The sequence below is a fragment of the Dreissena polymorpha genome, chromosome 15, assembly GCF_020536995.1.
Source record: "Dreissena polymorpha isolate Duluth1 chromosome 15, UMN_Dpol_1.0, whole genome shotgun sequence".
Lineage (NCBI taxonomy): Eukaryota > Metazoa > Mollusca > Bivalvia > Myida > Dreissenidae > Dreissena > Dreissena polymorpha.
In genome coordinates this window covers 53,377,387-53,398,976 of record NC_068369.1, presented here as the reverse complement: position 1 = coordinate 53,398,976, position 21,590 = coordinate 53,377,387, and the positions used below count along the sequence as shown (strand labels likewise).

Here is a 21,590-nt window from a genome sequence, read left to right as displayed (position 1 = left end):
GTTGTCTCGAGTTGCGAAAATTAAGAACACAAACGAAACAGGAGCATGTAACAATGAGAAGCAATTATCGGCTACATTCATAACGACTAAGCATGAGCGCGTGACAAATTCAATAGGTCTTTATCGCTGATAAGGTGTTAAAAACAACACTTAGCTAGTGAGTGTTGTTATAAGAAGGCAATAACAGGATAAGTGATTGTCTGTTCAGGTAAAAATATACATTCATGTGCATCTTTTATAACAAACTAAATATTTTTAACAAGATTTTGGCATCTTTTCTTTGAATTAGAACGATAAACATAAAGTTATACCTCATTTTCTGTTTACGACAGCAAATCTGCTTTTATACTTGTTTGGATGTGACATCAATGACACATGAAAATGTTAACTAAAAATACATCCCTGTGAATGTAATGCCAACTCTTGGAATTATTGAATGAACAAGATGCATGAGTAACCAACAAGTCATAGATTTAGTTTAAAAATAGTTAAGAATTCAATCAATTTAAAAGACATTATTCTGTATTATTTAATAGAAATTATTTATGTTATTATGCTTAGGCCTAGTTATCAGCAATGAGCATTTGTTTTACACTGTGTGAGAACGACTGGGTGGGGCTACGACGTGGCAATACTACCAACTGACCAACCACCTAAAAATTGTGATCCGAGAATAGCGGTCACTCGTCGACAACAGACACTTTGGCCATTTCCCTTGACTGACCGCTGTTCTCAGTTTTGACTGTATAACAAAAACAATTTTAAACAATTATGTGAACTTTTTGCGTAACAAAAAATAATACTACCTGTATAAGTGTTGTAGTTATTTGACATATTTTCCTAGATCATTCTGTAAAATATGAAAAAATATAACAGACCAGTTGTGAAGAAATGAAGAAGGGGTTTACCGAGTATGGCTTCATATTGCATTATCAAATGGTAGCGCAAAATGTTTAGCAAACAATCTGCAAGCAAGTCAGCAATGGCTCTTTTGAGCTCAAATGAGACACTTAGAAACTTAACTGTTATAAGCTGGTAATGTTCCACTGTAGCCATCACAGAGTACTAACTTGTAATCTATTTTAAGCAGCAGAGACCTTTCCCATGACCCAACTGGTCCAAAATGCAACCTAAGATTTTTTAAGTACAAAAGAGTGCATAATCATGCCAAAAGTCTGATCAAAGTTACAGATCAAAGTTACAGTGACTGTTTAGAAAGAACCTTAACACATATATTAAATTTTATTTCAATACCTGCACTAGTCATAGCTATTTAGAGTTGTAACACGAAATCGTTAACCTGAATTTTCAGTGACCTATGATCCCAAAGACATATGCAAAGTTTATTAATTATCTGTGGAAGTTACAGAGATAAGTCCTTTTTGCATTTAAACTTCAACCTGAATGGGCGGGCTAGCTCAGTTGGAAAAGTGCTTGACTACAAATCTGAGGATCAAAGGTTGGATCTCTGACTCGGCTGTATAACTTGTGGGGGTATTGGTCATGAAATGCCATCTATGGCCATTCTCACCCTTTCTGTGATTCAAGTTGGGCTGTGGTCAGTTATTGGCGTAAGCATATGAGTCAAGTTCTGAGAAAACTGGGCATAATGCATGTGCGTAGTGTCCTCCCAGATCAGCCTGTACAATTCACACAGGCTAAACAGGAACGACACTTTCTGCTTTTATGGTATTTTTAGTTTCAAGGAAGTCCCTTTAGAAGGTAATCCCTCCTTACAAAAAATCAACGTTTAGGCGGAAAGTGTCGTCCCTGATAAGCCTGTGCGGACTGAACAGGCTAATCTGGGAAGACACTTTACGCACATGCATTAAGCCCAGTTTTCTCAGAACAAGGCTCATATGCACTGATACAGGTAGATACGCTAACCCAGGGATGCTTTCTAAGCTAAACCAACTGCAATATTAACACTTAAATACAGTTGAAAGCAGCACACAAGAGGGCCATGATGGCCCTGAATCGCTCACCTGACAAACCTTGCTTCATGAACTTAAATTTTATTAGACCCATATACAATCCCAAGCCAAATTTCATTAATTAATACATTCTGAAACAAGATGCGTTTGTGAAACACAATGTCCCCCTCTATGATGTTTGACCTTGAAGGATGACCTTGACCTTGTGAAGGATGACCTTGACATTGACCTTTCACCACTCAAAATGTGCAGCTCCATGAGATACACATGCATGCCAAATATCAAGTTGCTATGTTCAATATTGCAAAAGAATTCATAAAATAAGCGATTTGGGCCACATATATTTGACCTCTGACCTTGAAGGATGACCTTGACCTTGACCTTTCACCACTCAAAATGTGCAGATCCATGAGATGCACATGCATGCCAAATATCAAGTTGCTATCTTCAATATTGCAAAAGTATTTATAAAAAAAGCGATTTGGGCCACATATATTTGACCTCTGACCTTGAAGAATGACCTTGACCTTGAGCTTTCACCACTCAAAATCTGCAGCTCCAACAGATACACATGCATGCCAAATATCAAGTTGCTATCTTCAATATTGCAAAAGTATTCATAAAATTAGCGATTTTGGCCACATATATTTGACCTCTGACCTTGAAGGATGACCTTGACCTTTCACCACTCAAAATGTGCAGCTTCATGAGATACATATGCATGCCAAATATGAAGTTGCTATCTTCAATATAGCAAAAGTTATTGCAAAATGTTAAAGTTGGCGCAAACAGACAGACAGACCAACGGACCAACAGACCAACAGACAGACAGGGCAAAAACAATATGTCCCCCACTACTATAGTGGGGGACATAAAAATTTCATTAAGACGTGATGAAAACTGTGACCTCTTTCATCTACACAAGGTTTTACTAGAATTGGCCCGGTAACCTAATTTTTGACCCCAGATGACCCATATACGATCCAAAATCAGATATTATCAAGATAAATATTCTGACCATATTTCATTAAGATCATATGAAAACTATGACCTCTATTAGCTTCACAAAGTTTATCTATGATTTGACCTAGTGACCTAGTTTTTGACCCCAGATGACCTAAATACAATCACAACCCAGATTTCGTCAAGATAAACATTCTGACCAAATTTCATAAAGATTGGATGAAAACTGTGACTTCTACTGTCTACACAAACAAATTGTTGACGGACGCACCCACACACGCACGCACACCGAACACCGGACATCACACGGTCACATAAGCTCACCATGTCACTTCGTGACAGGTGAGCTACAAAAACAACTAAAAAAATCAATTTGAATGAAAACCTTAACGTGTGAGAGAACAAAAGGGGGTTTAATCCAACAAGAAAGCCTGTCAAAGTTATTGGTCAGTATATGTTAAAGACCCTGAACACATATGTAATGTTTTATTTCAACATCTGAAGTTAATAAAGAGAGAATGTACGGAGTAGTTGCACTCAAACATTACACAGAATTTTTCAAATTCCCAATGGAAAAATGTATTGGGAAAAGGTATATATTTTCCCTATTGAGTCCCTAAAATTCTAAATTGAAGGATCCCCCCCCCCCCCAAAAAAAAATATTTTTTTTTTTTTTTTAGATTTCAAAATTTAGTTCATCTCACATTCAGCTCTTTAAGTTGAACTTAAGTAAATATTATATTGAAAACACTAATACTTAATTTTGAAGCATTTGTAAAAAACACTTATTTCTAAATTTTAGCCAAAGGTCGCAATTTTTCCCAACCCAAAGAGACCTGGCCCCATTACCAAACTGGTGCAAAAAAAGTGTGCACCTTTACCTTGACCAGAGCATACCATGGCTGCCTACATTGACATTTGGGTGAGTAGTATAGCTAGCAATATAGGGTAAATAGTCGGGCCATTGCTACATTTTGGGGGATTGGGGCCAGGGCCCTTAGAGGGGGGAATTTCGTGTCGTTTTGGGCCAAAATGGGAAATTTAGATCTTTTCACCAACCATTTAACACTTAAAATTGCTATATTTTAATGTTATTTACATAAATATACATTAAATCAAAGGTTAATAGCACGATACCAGCTTGCATCATAGGTATAAAAATAAAAAAATAAAAAATAAGAGGGGTAATTTTCAGCTGAAATAGGGGAAAAAGGTATACTATTTTAAGGGGGAAATGGGGCCGAATTTCAGCAACAAAAACAGTCAAACGAGGGCAATGATAGTCAAACTAAAAACATTGACACAGTCATTCATTCTAAGCAAGCTTAAAGAAGCATAGAAATCATTCTACAAGAAGCCATCAGCCAGGATAAATTAAATTCAAGCACGTTTTGTTAGAAGTTTAATGCACTAAATATTCAAAGAACAAGGGCTTGTTTGTAAAACATGCATGCCCCCCATATGGGCTGTCCGTTGTAGTGGCAGCCATTGTGTGAATACGTTTTTTGTCAGTGTGACCTTGACCTAGTGACCTAAAAATCGATAGGGGTCATCTGCGAGTCACGATCAATGTACCTATGAAGTGTCATGATCCTAGGCAAAAGCGTTCTTGAGTTATCATCCGAAAATCATTTTACTATTTCGGGTCACCGTGACCTTGACCTTTGACCTTGTGACCTCAAAATCAATAGGGGTCATCTGCGAGTCATGATCAATCTACCTGTGAAGTTTCATGATCCTAGGCATATGCGTTCTTGAGTTATCATCCTAAAACCATTTTACTATTTCGGGTCACCGTGACCTTGACCTTTGACCTAGTGACCTCAAAATCCATATAGGGGTCATCTGCGAGTCATGATCAATCTACCCATGAAGTTTTATGATCCTAGGCGTATGCTTTCTTGAGTTATCATCCGGAAACCATTTTACTATTTCGGGTCACCGTGACCTTGACCTTTGACCTAGAGACCTCAAAATCAATAGGGGTCATCTGCGAGTCACGATCAATCTACCCATGAAGTTTCATGATCCTAGGCGTATGCGTTCTTGAGTTATCATTCAAAAACCATTTTACTATTTCGGGTCACCGTGACCTTGACCTTTGACCTAGTGACCTCAAAATCAATAGGGGTCATCTGCAAGTCATGATCAATGTACCTATGAAGTTTCATGATCCAAGGCCCAAGCGTTCTTGAGTTATCATCTGACAACCACCTGGTGGACGGACCGACAGACCGACCGACATGAGCAAAGCAATATACCCCCTCTTCTTCGAAGGGGGGCATAAAAAGTGACTAGGCAAGCACATTTCATTTACCTTTATAGCAAATAACAACAGCTGTGTTTGTGAAACACAATGCCCCCTACTACGCCGCTTTGAAGCCATATATTTGACCTTTCACCTTGAAGGATGACCTTGACCTTGCACCACTCAAAATGTGCAGCTCCATGAGATACATGTGCATGCCAAATATCAGGTTGCCATCTTCAATTTTGCAAAAGTTATGACCATGGTTAAAGTTTGTGACACATACAATTACAGACAGACAGACATTGACAGACAGACAGACAGGCCAAAAACAATATACTCCCAATCATTCGATCTGGGGACATAAAAATAACTGATTTAGGCAAGGTTGAAGGATAACAAAAGATGTACACCTGCCTTACCAACTAACAAAAGCTACATACAATGACAGAATCACAGATATTTTAAATACTAAGCAATAATATCTGAGAAGCTTTGCACCACTTATTTTTGACCGCAAACAAAGGAAGCAACAAAGCTACAAATAAAACAACATCGATCAAGTGGTCAACCTATTTCTTACGTGAAATGTGCGTACAATGCTGATTCTGTGGCCCTGACAGACTTACGTTGCGTTCTCAGGTCGAGGGGTCATGGCACTTGACCAGCAGTCAGACCCTGGCGAAAGTGGATTTGCACCATCTAGGGGCGTGTGCACATCGTAGTACGAAGTCCCGCCTCCGTGAGCACCTAGGCTGAAACAAAGACAGACAGATCAAATGAACTGAGTTCTAATATTAACAACTGATATCCAAAATGTCCAGAACAGAACAGAATAGCTTACTTCGTCTTAACCATATACAGCTCATGGTCATTTACAATTACAACATGCATTTAAAGTACCTTGTGGGCATTCAATTATTATTTCACAAACCTATTGTATGACCTATTGACCCACAAACAAGTTCAAAGCAATATAAACCACTTCTTCGTAAGGAGGCATCATTTTTTGGGTTGAAAACGTGGATAAGTTAGTTCTAAGTTTTGCGCATACCTCTGTCCATCAAGTACTGTAAGTACCAAGGTAGACTTCACATAGCCACTCTGTTCTTGGTTTGGATCTACATTGAAAAACAGGCATGTACTTGGTAAGTGTTGGATAAAGATGATACAGTGAAAAACAGGCATGTACTTGGTAAGTGTTGGATAAAGATGATACAGTGAAAAACAGGCATGTACTTGGTAAGTGTTGGATGAAGATGATACATTGAAAAACAGGCATGTACTTGGTAAGTGTTGGATAAAGATGATACATTGAAAAACAGGCATGTACTTGGTAAGTGTTGGATAAAGATGAGACAGTGGAAAACAGGCAAGTACTTGGTAAGTGTTAGATAAAGATGATACGGTGGAAAACAGGCAAGTCCTTGGTAAGTGTTGGATAAAGATGATACAGTGGAAAACAGGCAAGTCCTTGGTAAGTGTTGGCTAAAGATGATACGGTGGAAAACAGGCAGGTACTTGGTAAGTGCTGGATAAAGATGAAACGGTTGAAAATAGGCAAGTATTTTAGAAGTGTTTACGACCTACATTACAGTAGGCAACAGACACATTCATAGAGGGCAAATTTGTAAGGAAATATCAAACTTTCATAACAATGCCACAAGAAAGGAACTTTAAGTTATCTCTACTGTTGCACAATTTCCAACATGCTCAAATTGACTTTCTTTTCAGTTTTTACAAATCAGGTTTGCCACTAGATTTGAAATAATCACTTGACCCTTAATATTATTTAGGAAATAAAGAACCAAATGATAGCCATCGTATCTTATAAATCAGAATGATCCCGTACTTAAACATTTTACCTGTTGGTGACATTATCCAGATTGAAGTTTTCTCTTTCTTATATGCATAACCTTCACCATGGATGCATAAATTTTAAGAACCATTTAATTCTTTGTATTGATTTTGGACAGTTCTAACACAGCAGGGCTTAATGCATGTGTATAAAGTGTCATTTAAGATTAGCCTTTGAAGTCTGCACAGTGAGGACAGCAAGGCTTATCTGGGACGACACTTTATGCAAATTCATTAACGCTTTGCATGCTGGGAAATTTGTCCTCTGCTAAAATGTTGTCTGCTAAATTAAAAAAATTAGCATTTTCTTCTATTTTTTTTTCAAAAAATACTATCAGAATAGCAAACAGTTTGGACCCTGATGAGACGCCACGTTCTGTGGCGTCTCATCTGGATCCAAACTGTTTGCACAGGCCTTCAAAATTCGGTTCCCGCACTGAAAGGGTTAAGCCCTGATTTCCCATTGAATGGCTCATATATGTTATAAGTTAACCATGTCTTTTACTTTTTAGGAACCAAAATTGTTAACAACTAGGTCCTATGCATTACCCAGACCTGTGGCAGGGGTGAAGTATTTTGCAAAGGCGTCATTCTTTGGGGTGTCTGGGTAGAGGTTGACGAGAGCCGGTAAGTCCTTGATACGGTCAGCGAGGCCCCTTATAGCAAAGTCCTTGATGGTGAAGGGGGCTAGGTTCCACACCTGTCTGTCCACTGCAATAAAGACAGCAGGTTTACAGTGACTGTCATGCGATATGGAAATATGTCTTTACATGCAGGATTTTTTTTTCAGTTTCGAAATTTATAACGCTTAAAATAACTTTTAAGAAATGCTTTATTACAAACAAACTAATAAAACATAATAATGTCATTTAGATTTATACTGAACATAAATAGAATTTTTGCAAACCAATTAAACAATTTTTGTTGTATTTTTTCTCAATTGTTTTTAATGTTGAATAGATTCATTTCATTGTTTGTTTGTTGCGCTAGATTGTCAAAGTGATGGAACAGAAAATAAGCAGCAACCCTGAACTCCTTTTTTACCCCACAAGTTGCTAGGGTCATCAAAACAAAGACAATCTCATTGAACCTATTATTACAGTTGTTAAAATACCCAATAAAAAATGGAAGAAGACTGAACAATCATTTTTGTATTCACATTTCCCGTACCATTCTCGTTGCTGTTGGCAACCCAGGCTATTGTTATCCCGCCAAGAGTGGTGTCAGAAAACCGCAACAAAAATGTGCCATTCGGCTTTGTTAGCAGCATATCATTGGACTCCTGTCGGTCCATAAAGCCTATGATTAACCTACAAACAGATACCAACTATAAGTGTTAGATGTAAATGGCTATAATATTCACACACTTTTGTCATGCCAAAATGGGACTTATGCCATATGCCGGCAGCGTAGCTCAAGACTGGCCTGGGCATCAGCAAAGTTTGGTCAGGAGCTCTGCTGTCCACTATTAGCCCTTTCCCACTTAGATACGCATTTTGACATATTTGTGGCATCTTAAAAAGTTACATTTAATTCAAGACCTTTCTTACTAGATTCAAGTTTTAAAGGCTTCATTTCCAACCCTTTGATAGTGAAGAGCAGGGAACAGCATAAAACCTGAACAGATTGCAAGTTACTTGCAGGCTGTTCTGGTTTTAAGCTGGTTGCAAAAGCCATTTTCACTTCGATTCTTATGGGGGAAAGGCTAAAGTCACATAAGCTTTTGTGGCCTTATTAGCAGACAGGGTAACTCCTGGCCAGACTGTGCAAAAGGGATGGCTGACCGTATATGGCGTAAGACCCATTTTCGCATGACGCGGCCCTGCAAAAGGAGTACATTGTTGAAATGACAGACTATCGGACACGCTGACAGGTATAACTTATCAACTTTGCTATGAACTAGTAAAGCATCAATTATTTTTGTGTATATCTAAATAAGTCATGTTGACAACTGTGATTACATATTATACATACATTTGAATAAATTCGCATAAAAATGATCCCTCTGCAATAAGGCTGAACAGCAAGGAAAGTATGTGGATTAATAGAGGCCACAGATATGGAAGCTAAATACACTAACTGAAATGTTATACATATTTTTGTAGAAAGATTGCAAGTGCTGTAAAAGCTTCAAATGAAATTTATGGAGGACATTTCATTCTTCTAAACTCTATGTGTCTATTTGGTTTTGATCTAGCATTTGAATGTTTATTATAAACTATGTTAAAAATAATGGTTTTTATTTCTAAAGTTCTTTAAAAATAAAAAGTTAATAACCTCTGTTGCCTATTTTTCATTTCAAGTTTTGTAAAATTCCCCCCAAATGATTTTTTTTTTTCCCCCAGCATTTGTTATTGCCCCATGTTTCTCAATACTCCAGGCCACTCTAGGATTTGTTTGATAGTTCTCAACTAGAGTTTGCCAAATCAAACGTCATGAACGTAAAGAGAGCAAAAAATAAAGGGATTGTTTTCAAACAAGGGATAAATTCGTCTTTTAACACAACTGACAAGTAAATACACACATACTCTTATTTTCATGGATTAGTCTGCTAACAACATGAAAAGAATGAGCTATTTGAAAAGTTCCTAAAAATACTGTTTTGTGCATTCTACGGACTATTTGTTGGAAGTTAACTCTTTCACGCTCAGAAGCCAAGGGAACATGGCTATATGCAACCAGTCTATAACCTGATCAGCATGCAAGTAACTTCTAATGCGCAAAAAAGTATTTTATAGTATTTTTAAAGGCTTCATTTCCAGCCCTAAGTTAATGATGAGCAGCAAACAGTATGAAACCTCAACAGACAGCGAGTTACTAACAGGCTTTTCAGATTTCATGCCGGTTGCCAAAGCCATTTTTAAATTTGATTATCTTAGAGCTTCAGTGTAAACATGTACCCATCCATCCATGGACTCTTGAGTTGCTCCTTGACAAGCTTGGCCACCGCCCAGAACCACTCCCAGAATGTGAAATTGCGACCAGGAAGGTTCTCCTGAAAACATAGAGTTCACAAGGCAAATGTTGATGACACACAGTGAACAAAAGTCAATCACATAAGATCACCAAAAGCATTATTGTGGTAAGCTGAGCTAAAAATTGCACGTAAACACTGACTTAATGCTTAATTTCTCAAACAGGGTTCATACAGATTTTCTTGAATGAAATGTCCAATACTGACAACATTTTTCGCTAAATTGGTCCCTTCTTGCTTAACATTCTTTGTGACTTACAACAGTCTGCACTACCCTGATACCGTAACAACTGTTTTAATCAAAAGTAAGATATTTCATTATGATATAGTACCGTAATTGACCAAAGGCATTACACATACCAAAACAAAACCCGTTATTTGTATTGAATATGTATTCTAAATGTTCACCCTTCTGGTGGCTTAACAATGCGCATTCCCCCATACTAGCCATCTCTATATCTGTTCTGCATACTTAGAATTGGCGTTATCAATAACCCAAGGGTACTTCAAAAGCAACCCTTTCTGAAAAATGCACTTATTCACTAGCATATTTCAACTTGTCAGCACCGTAATGGCATAATGCATACAAAAAACAAACAAAGTAGACCAATTGGCGACAGATGAGTAAGAGTTACCTCCCTTACATTATAAAACCCGTACCGATCAAGTACCTGCTAGTATAAACCGATTGAAACTGTCATAAATCTGGAAAAAACTACGACTTCGGACTCATGGAAAAGACATGAAAATATGTATTTTTACCCTTGGTACAGGTACTGTGTACTTAAACAAACGCCACTTGTTGCGGTGTTCATCTCACTGTGTTTGCTTACCAATATGAACCCCGCGATGAGTGTTCAGATCAAATGTCGCGGGGCCGTTTGCCATAAGGCGAGCACCGCAAATTACCGCAGACTCATAATATATACCGCCGTGTTTATCGTGTTTGCTTAAAAAATTTTAATTCAACATAAACGTATTGTATTGATCCTTTTCATTTAAAAGTGATAATGAATAATGTATTTCACGCCCATGCCCATGACAGTGTTTTTTGTCTTATAAAACTTCACGTATAAAAGAAAACAGTGTTCGCACCTAGCTGTAGGATACCGCACCTGGAGGAGTGTTAATTGAGTGTTTGATTATTCAATTAACAGTTTGAAGCCATGGAGAACTCATAACTAATTGTAGTAATGATATTATCCTGAGTCTCCAGATTCCCCGATACATACGTTTCAACTGTCTCAATCGCATACATGCAACCTCTTCCATCTTTATCCATTACTCAATAATCCCATATATGCCCGATTTCCATTTTTAAAATCAAGTTATGGGTGGGTTATATAGACGATAATTAGAGTCATAAACACAAACGTTTGCAATTTTCAAAATTATCAAATGAATTTCCTCATATGATTCTATTTAAAGATTTGATGAAATAAGCGCCCAATCAGGACAGTTGTATTGCAACATGTGTAAATCATCTGACATGGTTTGCACGCTTTGTGTACAGCTATTTTAGGTTACAACTTCTACATGAAATAAATGAATTTCTTTGTTCTGATGAAAAGCGCGCGAACATTGCCGTGGGTCAGATAGGAGGAGCGATCAATATCATTGGATCGATATGACGTGAAATTATCTGAAAGCTTGGAGATAATGAATCTGTTTTTAACATTTTTAATTGTTTTTATTTCATTTTCAAGCACTTTTCCAGCTAAATTCAAGCACTTTCTAAGCACTTTTCAAGGCTATGGTTGAAAATAAGCACTTTTAAGCACTCAAGATCGTTTTTAAGCACTTTTCAAGATAAACCTTGATTTTCAAGCACTTTTCAAGGTCTGTGCGAAACCCTGTCAAAATAAGTCACATATCATAGCAATAAACATTTAAATTTAGCCATTAAAAATTACTTTAAGTAAACGCTTGGGTAAAAGGATGAAATGTTAACAACAACATCCATGAGTAAGTAACCCTCTGTCATTTAACAAGAGCTGTCTCCATCGGAAGACACATGCCCCTGAAAAACGCTTTTTTTCTAAACCTAAACGCAGATTTTGAAACCTTAAGGCGGACCCTACATTCAAGGTCAAAGGGGTCAAAATTTGTGTGCGTATGGAAAGGCCTTGTCCATATACACATGCATACCAAATATGAAGGTTACATCTGAAGCCACAAAGAAGTTGTGAGCATTTTTCCAAACCTAAACGCAAAAAATGTGACAGAGGGACAGACAGACGGACAGTGCGATCACTATATGCCCTCCTTCAGGGGCATAAAAACATGTTAGTAAAACACGGAAATCCAACAAACCCTGTTAAACTGATGCCATCTTATCTGAATCTTCGTTGGATCAGGGGGCATGTTTCCCGTCTGACCAAACAACTTGGTTCCGATGTATCGTAGATTGTCCTCGGTGAGAGCCCGTCCTGTCATCTGGTGGAACTTTGTAGACAACATTTTGGCCACTTCTATCCATGGGGCACTGTCAGGCACTTGAAATGGGATACGTCCCTGCAGGTATATCCATGAATACTCAGCAAATACTCGCTTTCCAGTCAATTAATAATGAAAACATAGGAGTGGAAAAAAAATTGCAGACATTGCAGATATTGGCCATATTTTGGTTTTGAAAATAGAAATCGTAATTACACAAGATTATCGGGAAATGGATAGACTTGGAACATCCATGCATCCAGCAATCAACACATACGGTAAGATTTACTTAAATATGAAATAAAAATGGTCAGGACTTTTGAAACCTAGTAGAAGCACTGGTAAAAAACTGAGACTAATAAGCCCCACAAAGTGCACATGTGCAGCCTCACAGACAGACCAAATGACTGACTGACTGACTGACTAACCAACTGACTGATAGACTGACTAACTGACTGACTGACTGACTGACTGACTGACTGACTGACTGACTAACTGACTGACTGACAGGGCCATTCTAGTAAACCCCAATAAACTTTGTTTATTAGAGGTATAATAACAGCACAATATCCCAACCAAAACCTAAGTTATAAAACGGAAAGTCTTTCTCCATTTTAGTAAGTGACCTTTCGAGCCCAAAGTGAAATCCTAAACTAGATCAGCCTGAAACCAACATAACCCAATATGTATAATTTGTATATTGGTCCTATAGAAAATAACACAGCTGCACACCAAGGTACAGTATTACATGAATGTATACCCCATATTAAGGATATAATTAAGATTCTTAATATCATTCCCAAACTTTAAAATGTGGTCATAGTCCTACCAGATACAGACAATAGGACGCACTTAATGTCACCCACAACCAAACAATAAACACCTTACAAATGGATTATATAACTATGTGTGATACAACAAAACTTAAGCATATTTTGTAAAATAAACAAACAGCTGCGAATGTCTTCCATACCGGTTCTGAGAACTGGTTGTCCCAGATGAAGGTTGCCGTTGCCTGGCACTCCTGGTTGCCATGGACAGTGACAATCACTGGGAGCGACAACGTCTGCAATAACCAGCAATACGACATCAATTGAGCCGCATTTTAAGAAAACTGAGTTTAAAGCTTGTGCGTTAAGTGTCATCCCTGATATTTACTTAAAGCATGGTTGTAAAGTGTCATCCCTGATATTTACTTAAAGCATGGTTGTAAAGTGTCATACCTGATATTTACTTAAAGCATGGTTGTAAAGTGTCATACCTGATATTTACTTAAAGCATGTGTGTAAAAAGTCAAACCTGATATTTACTTAAAGCATGTGTGTAAAGTGTCATACCTGTTATTTACTTAAAGCATGTGTGTAAAGTGTCATACCTGATATTTACTTAAAGCATGTGTGTAAAGTGTCATACCTGATATTTACTTAAAGCATGTGTGTAAAGTGTCACCCCTGATATTTACTTAAAGCATGTGTGTAAAGTGTCACCCCTGATATTTACTTAAAGCATGTGAGTAAAGTGTCATCCCTGATATTTACTTAAAGCATGTGTGTAAAGTGGCATACGTGATATTTACTTAAAGCATGTGTGTAAAGTGTCATACCTGATATTTACTTAAAGCATGTGTGTAAAGTGTCATCCCTGATATTTACTTAAAGCATGTGTGTAAAGTGTAATCCCTGATATTTACTTAAAGCATGTGTGTAAAGTGTCATCCCTGATATTTACTTAAAGCATGTGTGTAAAGTGTCACCCCTGATATTTACTTAAAGCATGTGTGTAAAGTGTAATCCCTGATATTTACTTAAAGCATGTGTGTAAAGTGTCATACCTGATATTTACTTAAAGCATGTGTGTAAAGTGTCATCCCTGTTAAGCTTGAGCAGTCAGCACAGGCTTATCAGGGACAACACTTTTCACTTTATGATTTTTCGTATAAAGAAAGCCTCTTTTAAACTATAATCTATTCAAGGCAAAGTGTCGTTCATGTCAAGCCAGAGCAGTCTGCAGAGGCTTATCTGGGACGACACTTAATGAACATACTTTGAGGGACGACACTTACTGAACATACTTTAAGGGACGACACTTACTGAACATACTTTGAGGGACGACACTTACTGAACATACTTTGAGGGACGACACTTACTGAACATACTTTGAGCCCAGTTATTCCAGAACTACATCAATACATGTAGATGCTACCACACACACAAGTATAAATCATTCAAATATTTCTCTGCAACAATATTGAAAATTATAATTGTAAATGTGTTTATATAGATGTAGAAAAAAATTAACATACACAACTCCATATAGTATACATATGCTAAGAAACAGGAAAATGGTGCAACATGAAGTGAGTAAAAATGTCTAAACAAAATTGTAGAAGGTGGAAGTGTTTCACGCCTTCATGTTCACAAGGAGCACGAGGACCAAAATTTCATCCTGTGCTGAACAATGGGATTACTTGATTATAAATGACAACTTCTGCATTCCAAACCCCCAATTCGTTTAGAAATTTCATAGGGGAAAAAAACATATAAACTATGGGCTAGATTGATGAAATCTTTCTATTATAACAACTCTTGGAGAAAGCTAAAAACGTCCACTGAGGCAGTAATCCTGGATTAAACATAACCGTTATTATCAAAAGAACAACTTACAAATTAACAGCCATATTAACCTTACATTATAACTAATTATTAATCGGAGAAAACCTTCAAGAGCGGTTGTCTTTACAAACTGAAGGGGATTACAGCCACACCCCCAAAAGCATGTTTACTACATCACCATTTCAGTATAAATGCAGTTGTTGTATTAGCAGTTTAATAGTCCAGAACCATGAAGTAAACACATATATATGGATAGCAGACATAGCCAAACTGCAAATTAAATACTAGTATAGACTCAGATATTACAATTGCTTGGAATGTTAACTGCTAATGATGTGCTTTGGAATTCCACATGTAATGGTGCTTCAAGGCTAAGCAATGAAAAGTCAGTATTCTGCAAGATAAACTAGGCATCATTCTGTTACAGGGTTCAGAAAGAAAATGTCTGACAAAATCCAAGCACTTTTTAAGTATTTTTCAAGGTCATAAAGCAAAATTTAAGAACTAGTTTCAGATTTCATGCTTAGCCTACATAATACATTGTATCAAAAATTCCATTGTTCATAATAAGATACATATTTAATATAAGAATAGATTTGTCTTGACTTTTAATTTTTAAGCACTTTTGGATCTGAATTCAAGCACTTTCCAAGCATGTTTCAAGGTTTCTGTAGAAATATGCATTTTAAGGCACTCCCTATTGATTTTGAGCATTTTTCAAGGTTAATCTCTCTCTCTGCAAAGCCGGAGTAAGAAACATGAAACCATCGGAGACAGGTGATGCTCCCCAAAGTTTTTTTTTGTCACAATATTGCACTATATATTCAGATAAAAGGAAACATCTTAAGGGCATAGAAGTTGGGGGGACAAGAATTTTTTTATAGAAAATTTCAAAGGGCCATAACTCTGTGAAAAATCATCCGACAAGAACCCGCTGATAATATGCACATCTCCTCTTGGTAGTGAAGCTTCCCATAAAGTCTCATTGAATTCCGGTCATTAGTTGCTGAGAAATAGCTCGGACAAAAATTGTGCACGAACGGACAGACAGACGCACACACACACGCACGGACAGACGAAGTGGCGACTATATGCTCCCCCCAAAATAAATTTTGGGGGAGCATAATAAATCTTACAACCAACTTTGGACAATAATAGTAGTGCTTTATTGCGCGCCCACACTTGACAATAATAGTAGTGCATCGTTGCGCGCCCACACTGCACAATAATAGTGGTGCATCGTTGCAGGAAGCAGAATGCCGGCTACACGATGAAGCTGGAAGCAAAATACAAGAACTCACCCAGACCTGAAACTTCAGCTCATTACCACCCACGTTGAACTCAGATGTGAAGTGAATACAAAACTTCTCCTCCGCAACTGTCTGAAATCGCAGATGTTACTCACTTTTAATTTGAGGACACAATAAAATCCTGACATAATTTTAAAGAAGACGAGATATGTGTTTGTCAGAAACACAATGCCCCCTACTGCGCCGCATTGAAATAAAATTTCTATTCATCACTTGGCAGGTGTAGAAATCATCTCCCTTTAAAGGTTATTTCTTCCCTTGAATTTTGTCCAATCCAACCAGGGGGGGGGGGGGGGGGGAGGGAGGGTCTCACAGTCAATTATGACCATGTCAGACATCACTGACAACCAAGGCCTGTGGTTTAAAAGAGATCATAGCCAGAGTTGATCATGTATCTATGGACATAAGTCCACAGGTATGTAATGAACATCAAAGAAATTATAATTATATCATTTAAAAAAAATCAATCATTTGGGTTAAAAATAATAAAAATAATAAGTCTGTACAGTAACTGTGAAAAGAACTTCAATTCTTGGTAAGGAAATATATATGAGATTTATAATTATATAAATTACTTCCCTTGAAAATAATTGTCTGTAACAAATCTCTATTTTAGCAGCAAATAATTAAAAGCCACTACCGTGACTGCATATGCACCACTCAAAATGCGCAGCTCCATGAGATACCCATGCATGCCAATATATAAAGCGGCTATGTTCAATATTGAATAATTTTTTCCCTTTTTAAAGCTTTTTATTCCCTTAAATCTGTATTTTTTACCGTATACTGTAAAGGATGACCTTGACCTTTAACCACAATGTGTTTGTCAGAAACACAATGCTGCCTACTGCGCCGCTTAGATTTATTTAACAGAAATATATACCTGGGCAGGTCAGATAACTATGTCCATTTACAGCTAATTACATCCCTTGACTTTGTTTTTTCGACCCTAGACCTTGAAGGATGATGTTCACCTTGAAATTTTACCACTCAAAATGTGCAGCTCCATGAGATACACATGCATGCCAAATATCAAGGTGCTATCTTCAATATTTAAAAGTTATGGCCAATGTTAAAGTTTTTTCGGACGGACAGACAGACTGACATACTGACTGACGGACAGTTCAACTGCTATATGCCAACCTACCGGGGGCATAAAAATAGACTAGGAATATATCAATAAAATAAAGTAAAATAATTTACTCTGTTGGTACTGAACTTGTTGCAAAACTTCAAGATAGAAATAAAGATTTAGTGGATAAAGTGGATATAGTGTCTGCCTAGCGGCTGGGAGGTCAAGGTCCCTTATGGACATTGTACAGATCTTTCCAAGGCCATCAAGTGCTAATTCTTCTCAGGAAAGGGACTCAAACTATTTTATACAAGCCATAGGCTTTTAATTCTATCAAGATAAAACAAGCAAATTCGTTGAATTGATGTTCCCCGCCAATATGCTTCTGGACACAAAAGTTTTATATTTGACACTCAAAAAAGCATTTAAAGGGCCATAACTCCGTTATTAACAGATGGTATACAATGCCATTTGGCGTGCATCATCCTCTGATCCATATATATACTCATACCAAGTTTCAATGAAATCCGCCAAAGCACAAAGATATGGCTCTGGACGGACGGAAAGACGGACTGACGGACAAACGGACAATGCCAAAACAATATTCCTAGGCGGGGGCTAAGTAATGGGTATTAAGTAAAGATGTAGGTTCATGTTACACTATGGGCTGTTATAAAAATAATGAAGATGCAAGTAACAGGAAACAAAATTGGAGATACTTGCATGTACCTCTCCTCCGCGTTTGTCAGCCCTCTTGATGTTTTTCAGGGTCTAAAATAGACACAGTATTGAGGGGTGAGCATGACATTATATCAGCACATAAAGTATCCAAAAAGTAGAAAGATGTCCAAAGAAAACAGATGCCACCACTATACATCAGTGGATACAAAAACCATTGTTGTTTGACACAGACTGTAAACTGTTCACACACAATTGATGTTAGTCCTTTGTAACTGTTACTTCACATAATGATGAATATATGTTATCCTTAAACCTATATCTAACAAGAGATGTGTTCGTCAGAAACACAATACTGCGCCGCTTTGAAAAACAAGAGGGCCAAGATGGCCCTAGTTCGCTCACCTTAGAGGAGTCGGTTCATTCAATCTTTACCAAATGTCAAACTTGACCTAGATATTGTCCAGACAAACATCCTGGTCAAGTTTCATCATTATTTCATCTGCGAGTCATGATCAATGTACCTATGAAGTTTCATGATCCTAGGCGTAAGCATTCTTGAGTTATCATCTGGAAACCATTTTTCTAAGTTGAGTCACCGTGACCTTGACAGCCATTGTGTGAATACATTTTTTGGCACTGTGACCTTGACCTTTGACCTAGTGACCTGTTAATCAATAGGGGTCATCTGCGAGTCATGATCAATATACCTATGAAGTTTCATGATCCTAGGCATAAGCGTTCTTGAGTTATCATCCGGAAACCATTTTACTATTTCAGGTCACCGTGACCTTGACCTTTGACCTAGTGACCTGAAAATCAATAGGGGTCATCTGCCAGTCATGATCATTGTACCTATGAAGTTTCATGATCCTAGGCATAAGCGTTCTTGAGTTATCATCCAGAAACCATTTTACTATTTCAGGTCACCGTGGCCTTTACCTTTGACCTAATGACCTGAAAATCAATAGGGGTCATCTTCGAGTCATGATCAAATGTACCTATGAAGTTTCATGATCCTAGGCATAAGCGTTCTTGAGTTATCATCTGGAAACCATTTTACTATTTCGGGGTCACCGTGACCTTGACCTTTGACCTAGTGACCTGATAATTGATAGGGGTCATCTGCGAGTCATGATCAATGTACCTATGAAGTTTCATGATCCTAGGCCTAAGCGTTCTTGAGTTATCATCCGGAAACCATTGTACTATTTCGGGTCATCATGACCTTGACCTTTGACCTAGTGACCTGAAAATCATTAGGATTTATCTGCGAGTCATGATCAATGTATCTATGAAGTTTCATGGTCCTAGGCATAAGCGTTCTTGAGTTATCATCCGGAAACCATTTTACTGCTTTGGGTCACTGTGACCTTGACCTTTGACCTAGTGACCTGAAAATCAATAGGGGTCATCTGCGAGTCATGATCAATGTATCTATGAAGTTTCATGATCCTAGGCATAAGCATTCTTGAGTTATCATCCGGAAACCATTTTACTATTTCTAGTCATCATGACCTTGACCTTTGACCAAGTGACCTGAAAATCAATAGGGGTCATCTGCGAGTCATGATAAATGTACCTATGAAGTTTCATGATCCTAGGCATAAGCGTTCTTGAGTTATCATTTGGAAACCATTTTACTATTTCGGGTCACCGTGACCTTGAACTTTTACCTGAAAATCAATAGGGGTCATCTGCGAGTCATGCTCAATGTACCTATAAAGTTTCATGATCCTAGGCCTAAGCGTTCTTGAGTTATCATCTGGAAACCATTTTACTATTTTGGGTCATCGTGACCTTGACCTTTGACCTAGTGACCTGAAAATCAATAGGGGTTATCTGCAAGTCATGATCAATGTATCTATGAAGTTTCATGATCCTAGGCATAAGCGTTCTTGAGTTATCATCCGGAAACCATTTTACTGCTTTGGGTCACTGTGACCTTGACCTTTGACCTAGTGACCTTAAAATCAAAAGGGGTCATCTGCGAGTCATGATTAATGTATCTATGAAGTTTCATGATCCTAGGCATAAGCGTTCTTGAGTTATAATCCGGAAACCATTTAACTATTTCTGGACATCGTGACCTTGACCTTTGACCTAGTGACCTGAAAATCAATAGGGGTCATCTGCGAGTCATGATCAATGTACCTATGAAGTTTCATGACCCTTGGCATAAGCGCTCTTGAGTTATCATCCAGAAACCATCTGGTGGACGGACGGACCGACATGAGCAAAACAATATACCCCCTCTTCTTCGGGGGGCATAATGAGAAAACTGCCCCCCTCCCAGCAGCCATGTTATTCAACTGACCGGAACCATTTTTGAACTCAACTCTCGTATCAAGGAAACAAATGTTCTGAGCAAATTTCATGAAAATTGGGCCAAAAATGTGACTTCTACTGGTTTCACATGTTTTTACTATATACATTTAGAGAAAAATGCCTTGCCCACTGGCGGCCATGTTTTTTCACCGATACCGACCATTTTCAAACTCGTCATAGATATCAATAAAACCAATGTTTCGACCAACTTTTATGATGATTGGGCAAAAATTGGAAATTCTAGAGTGTTTACAAGGTTTCTCTAAAGCCAAATAGGCAAAACTGCCACTATATACATATATAGAAAAATGCCCCGCCAACTGGCGGCCATGTTTTTTCACCGATCTCGACAATTTTCGAACTCGTCCGAGACATCAATTGAACCAATGTTATGACCAACTTTCATGATGATTGGGCAAAAATTGTGACTTCTAGAGTGTTTACAAGGTTTCTCTATAGCCAAATAAGGAAAACTGCCCCGCCCACTGGCGGCCATGTTTTTCAACGGATCGGAACCACTTTTGAACTCAACCAAGATATCATTAAAACAAACATTTTGACAAAGTAACATGAAGATTGGGCATGATAAAAAAAAAAAAATTACCTTTAAGGATGACCTTGACCTTGAACTTCCACCACTTAAAATGTGTAGCTTCATGAGATACACATGCATGCCAAATATCAAGTTGCTATCTTCAATATTGCAAAAGTGATGGCCAACGTTTAAGTTTTTTTTTTGATGGACTGACAAACTGACTGACGAACAGTTCAACTACGGGGGGCATACAAATATGTTACAATACAAAAAAAACATGTGACACTTAATCATCCTTCTGGAACTTTCTTATACTTAACCATATTTCTGATGATGTAACGTATTCCTAATGAGCCACGAAACTCAGTCTTATTTCTAAAAGTGATCACTCGACTCTCGCAATATTTCATAAGATCACAGTGATTCTGTGCCTCTTACCATATTTCTGAAGACCACACTGAGTTGCCCTGTGGCGTTGTGGAAGTCCATCTGCCCTTCGTTGTTAAGGATCTCTCCACACTTTTGGCCCCTAGGAGGTTCCACATTCTGCAGCAGTATCTTAGCTTGCTGCTCACTGAAAATTAAAAAAATATTGAAACTTATCTCCCAGTATTTATTTTGTAGTTTAGTTTTTTTCTCCATT

At 37.7% G+C, this 21,590-nt stretch overlaps 1 protein-coding gene across 7 annotated transcripts in view; it reads right to left on the bottom strand.

The window, feature by feature from the left end:
- Nucleotides 1–21,590, bottom strand: part of LOC127859291 (signal transducer and activator of transcription 5A-like) — a 68,592-nt gene that overhangs the window by 11,397 nt on the left and 35,605 nt on the right. For 2 of the 7 annotated variants that reach the window (XM_052396534.1, XM_052396533.1), the window contains exons 11-20: nucleotides 21,386–21,521; nucleotides 18,126–18,177; nucleotides 16,326–16,402; nucleotides 13,386–13,478; nucleotides 12,290–12,490; nucleotides 9,903–9,997; nucleotides 8,173–8,312; nucleotides 7,552–7,713; nucleotides 6,200–6,266; nucleotides 5,775–5,900 (exon numbers count right to left, since the gene is read on the bottom strand). In XM_052396534.1, the coding sequence (XP_052252494.1) occupies nucleotides 5,775–5,900; nucleotides 6,200–6,266; nucleotides 7,552–7,713; nucleotides 8,173–8,312; nucleotides 9,903–9,997; nucleotides 12,290–12,490; nucleotides 13,386–13,478; nucleotides 16,326–16,402; nucleotides 18,126–18,177; nucleotides 21,386–21,521 (1,149 nt within the window). Of the gene's footprint in view, nucleotides 1–806; nucleotides 851–5,774; nucleotides 5,901–6,199; nucleotides 6,267–7,551; nucleotides 7,714–8,172; nucleotides 8,313–9,902; nucleotides 9,998–12,289; nucleotides 12,491–13,385; nucleotides 13,479–16,325; nucleotides 16,407–18,125; nucleotides 18,178–21,385; nucleotides 21,522–21,590 lie in introns of all 7 variants that reach the window. The other 5 variants (XM_052396540.1, XM_052396537.1, XM_052396538.1 and 2 more) reach the window with 5 other exon arrangements.